General features: G+C 38.0%; 1 protein-coding gene across 1 annotated transcript in view; it reads right to left on the minus strand.

Moving 5' to 3' along the window:
• Positions 1-408: 408 nt before the first annotated feature.
• The window catches only part of LOC112963085 (chemokine-like factor), a 4,860-nt gene continuing 1,233 nt past the window's right edge, over positions 409-4,035 (minus strand). The window contains exons 3-6 of the mRNA XM_026059821.1: positions 3,611-3,715; positions 3,281-3,439; positions 2,547-2,642; positions 409-815 (exon numbers count right to left, since the gene is read on the minus strand). Coding sequence (XP_025915606.1) covers positions 711-815; positions 2,547-2,642; positions 3,281-3,439; positions 3,611-3,715 — 465 coding nt within the window. The 3' untranslated portion in view covers positions 409-710. The remainder of the gene's footprint in view (positions 816-2,546; positions 2,643-3,280; positions 3,440-3,610; positions 3,716-4,035) is intronic.

Genomic DNA, 4,035 nt, shown 5'->3' on the forward strand with positions numbered 1-4,035 from the left:
GAGCAACGCGGGTCGGCGCCGGCCGCTGGGGCGGCGCCCCAGGCAGCCGCTCTCGCCTCTGCTCAGCCGGGCAGCCCGCCGCTCGCTGAGGTGGTGCCCGACCCACCGCTGACGGCCTGGGCGCGGGCGGCAGCGCCGGGCAGCAGCGTGTCGCCCCCCCGCCGCGTGTTAACGCCGCAGCACCGCTGCGACTGCACTATTCCAAGAAAAAACCGAAAACTCGGGGACGAAAAGGTCGCAGCAACAAAATACACGGCGTGAGATACCGATCATCCAAGGGGCTGATCTACAGAATGAGCAAAAGTAAGGGTGACAAAATCTATTCCCAAATATGTTTGCTGGCATATCAAATCAAGCACTTTTTACTTTAAGTGTATTTAATAAATAATGTTAAATAATGCACTTAGGCCCATTTGTATGTTCATTTTTATTACAGAAAGACAATTACAAGATTAAGTTTTGATCTGTGAAAAATTAAGTTTAGAAAAACACAGGGCACTTTTCTGTGATACTTAAACCACCAAAATTGCAACATTGAAAATACATACTTGAGTGTAAGAATTATTAATACTTATGAACAATACTTGTGAAAATTTAGAAAAATACGCAGGAAATTCAAAGGTGAACACATGAAAATACAAATTCTTTAGAAGAACACAGTAACATAAATGTCTTGCTGAGAAATTACTCTTTAGCTAACATGGTAGCTCTCATCTGGTAGGGTAATTCCTTCCTCTGGGTCCACTAAGGCTGATCTTCCAGAAAAGAACAACTGCATCTACAATGCACAGAACAAGCAATACAAGGCCAAACACCTACAAGTAATAACAATACTGTTAGTTTCCTCATATGAACCTCCTGTTAAATTTTATAACCTCCTTTACTGTAGTGACTCATCTACTGTTTCTCAAGAAGCAATGATTACATCTCTCCAAGCTGCTTCTGGCCTTCTAAATATATGTATGATTTGAGACAACTGATAAATTAATTAACATCCATATTTAACTCCCATAAACCTTTCATATAAGTGATCTTCTTTTGATGTGATAGCAACAATCTACACCCTGGTTTTGTTTGATGTTTGTCTGAAGAGTTGGAAATGATGTGTCCTCCTTGAAAACTAAGCTAATGCTGCATTATACATGACAATGCTTTTATCCAAAATGGAATTTCTTCTGTTTCTTTAAGGGCTGCTCTACTTAATAGTTTTGGCCAGGAGTCAAGTCAACATTTGTAGAAACAGGCCTAGAAGGAAAAAAATACTGCCTGTCTCCTCAGAAGCTTTAAATTAGAAACATACTTGAAACTGAGGAAAACGTATATAAATATTTTAAAAATATACAGCTTCAGGCAGGCAACTGGAAAAAGGAGGTGTTTGTAAAACATTAACTCTCAGGATTCACTGCAGAGTTGACTTTCTCAGCTCTTGCCCTTCAGCCCAATCCCCCATGCATACAAAACTTTTTTATTCAAGCATGTTGATATTTTGAAATTGAATTATCTGATCTGGTGAGAAATGCTAAGGTAAGCTTTTCCAGGAAAGAGCAGTTCAAGACAGTTTGTGCCCTAAGAACACATGCCTGAAGGCAATTCTGTTTCTCCCAGCATTACAGATGTCAAACATTTTGCCCAAACTTGTTTTTCCAAGCTGTTTAGTCTCCTGCCTTCAATTTAATTTCTATGTATTTCACTACTGAGAATACAAATTATGTTCTAGCATAGTTAGTCACTTTATCACAAAGTCTCCTCTTTGCTTAAGTTGTCAGTTACCAGCACATGACAATAGCTTTGCACCTCTCTGGCTCTTAAGGTAATTCTGAAAAACTCATGCGGCAACGTCTGCTTTTTTGCTGTTGTCACATTTTAGCTTATCTTGTATTTCAGGAAAACAAAATACTTTCAAAACTGAGTTTTTATTCTCTTATTGAATGCTAATTGCATCGGTTTTCCTTCTAATTAAAAATATAAGTTGCTTGAACTAGTAAACTGCTTTGATCTTAAATGCACAAAAATCTTTTTATTCATAGTATGAAAAGACCACTTCAACTGCCATAATTTCTCAGTTGATGTCAGAAAAAATAATATACAAATCAGAAGGAAAATATCAGCATGTCTGTTAAAAAGTTTCAACCCTGTTTAATATGGTATTAGGCATTTCTTATTAAATACTGTAACCAAACTGGATATTCCTGAAAGAACTGTGGATTATCCCACCTAGAATTTCAAGTTATGTAAGTAAATGCAGGTAGATTTATTTCTAATAGCTTTCAACAGTAGTATTGTAGTAGTAAGTTACTAGTTTTTTGAGGATAATTATGTGAAAAATGGAGAAAAGCAATTTCTTAATAATAACTAGTTCTATTATTGGATGTTTTTTCTTAAGTGAGATAAACTAATTGCTTATTGACTTTCCTATGTGACTTCTGAGTTTATCCTTCCATGACAGGGTTATTTTCATGGTCTGGTCAAAATGCAGGTATACCAAAAGATTCAAATCATGCCTACTTTAAGAATTTAATAAATTCATTAGTAATTCTCCTACTTACTCCCCCAACCAGCGTCCCATAGTTTGTCTTGATTATTATCGCAAACAGGCACACAACTAGGAGAAACACAGCTGCAATCACCGAGTTGAAAATATCCTGAAAAAGCCAGTGGAAACAAAATATTTATTGTGTAATACATATGAAGAAGAATACAAATAGCTCCCAATGTAGCATGAACCATTAAAAAATAGTTGTTTTACTATGAAAATAGGATTAAACTAATACCCAGTTATGATCTATAGTGACACCCAGTGGTTTGATGTTAAAAAGAGCATTGATGATATAATATCCTCATTTTACCCATCTTCATTTGATTTTTTTTCTATCAGTGAGATCTATGCAGTCTGGGTGTAATGTGACAGATTAAAACAGTAAGTAAATTAAAAAATGGAAGGTAAGAGAACTCATTAATATTTAAATACAAATGTATGTTTAATTTGTGATGGGGAAAATGACAATACAATATAATAAAGAAAAGCAAATGAAATTCATTAGAAGATAGGCTGTTAATTGTGATAGACATACTATTAAAAAATTTATGCAAAAGAACATTATCTCTGTCAGGCAAAACTGGTATCAATAATGAAATACTACTTTTGTTTTATCTTTATAGAAACAATGATTGAACCGACTGAAAATAACCTCTGTGAACATGGTTTCATGCATGTTTCCATGCACAAATCACAAAATGCATAAAATACACTTCATTTTAAAAAGGGCAAACCAATACTTACAGCTAAAGGCCAAAAGAGCCATTTCATCTTTTTATCTAGTTTTAGTAAATACAGTAGAAAAAATAACAAAGTGATGACAACTTCCATGATTGCAAGTGCTGTATATGCTTCATGAGATCTTGAGGCAACAAAGCAGATGAATGTTGTAAAAGCCACAAGCTGAAAGAATAAAAAGAATATTTACTAGTATTAACCCTATCTCATAGTCGAGCACACTTAACAGTCACGTTAGCGCACAGCATGTGACAAAATTGAGCTCTCAGTTGAGTGCACGCAAACTGCTGGTCTCTGCCTACTCGAGCCGGCAGTGCATCTGCACTTCGCAGGCACCTCAAAGTTTCTTGTCTGTTCATTCAAGCACGGATCTAAACTGCAGTAATATCCTCTTAGGAGCTTAGGAAAGCCCGACGGTGCTGCCGTGGTAACCTGGTAGCCTCAGGTGTGTCCTGGATGCAGATGTTCGGAATCACCAGATCCAAATTTGGGACCTCAGGTAAGAAGCAACTCCCCGAGAGGTTTATTAGAAAACACAGCATTCACTTGCCTTCTCCCCCAGGCATGGGCAGCTACTAACCAAACATCGGAAACGATCATTTTTAGTGATCACATTTACAGGGAACTGCTACGTTTAAGCACAACTCCTCTTCCTAGTTCCTAAGCCCGGTTCTGCTTTTATTTCGCAGCCGCAGCCCGAGGCGGCCGCTCAGGCCACCCGCGGCCGCCCGTCGCCGCCAGCCCCGGGGGCCGGGGCTGCG

This window comes from Apteryx rowi, unplaced genomic scaffold, assembly GCF_003343035.1.
Source record: "Apteryx rowi isolate R43461 unplaced genomic scaffold, aptRow1 scaffold_1, whole genome shotgun sequence".
Classification (NCBI taxonomy): Eukaryota; Metazoa; Chordata; class Aves; order Apterygiformes; family Apterygidae; genus Apteryx; species Apteryx rowi.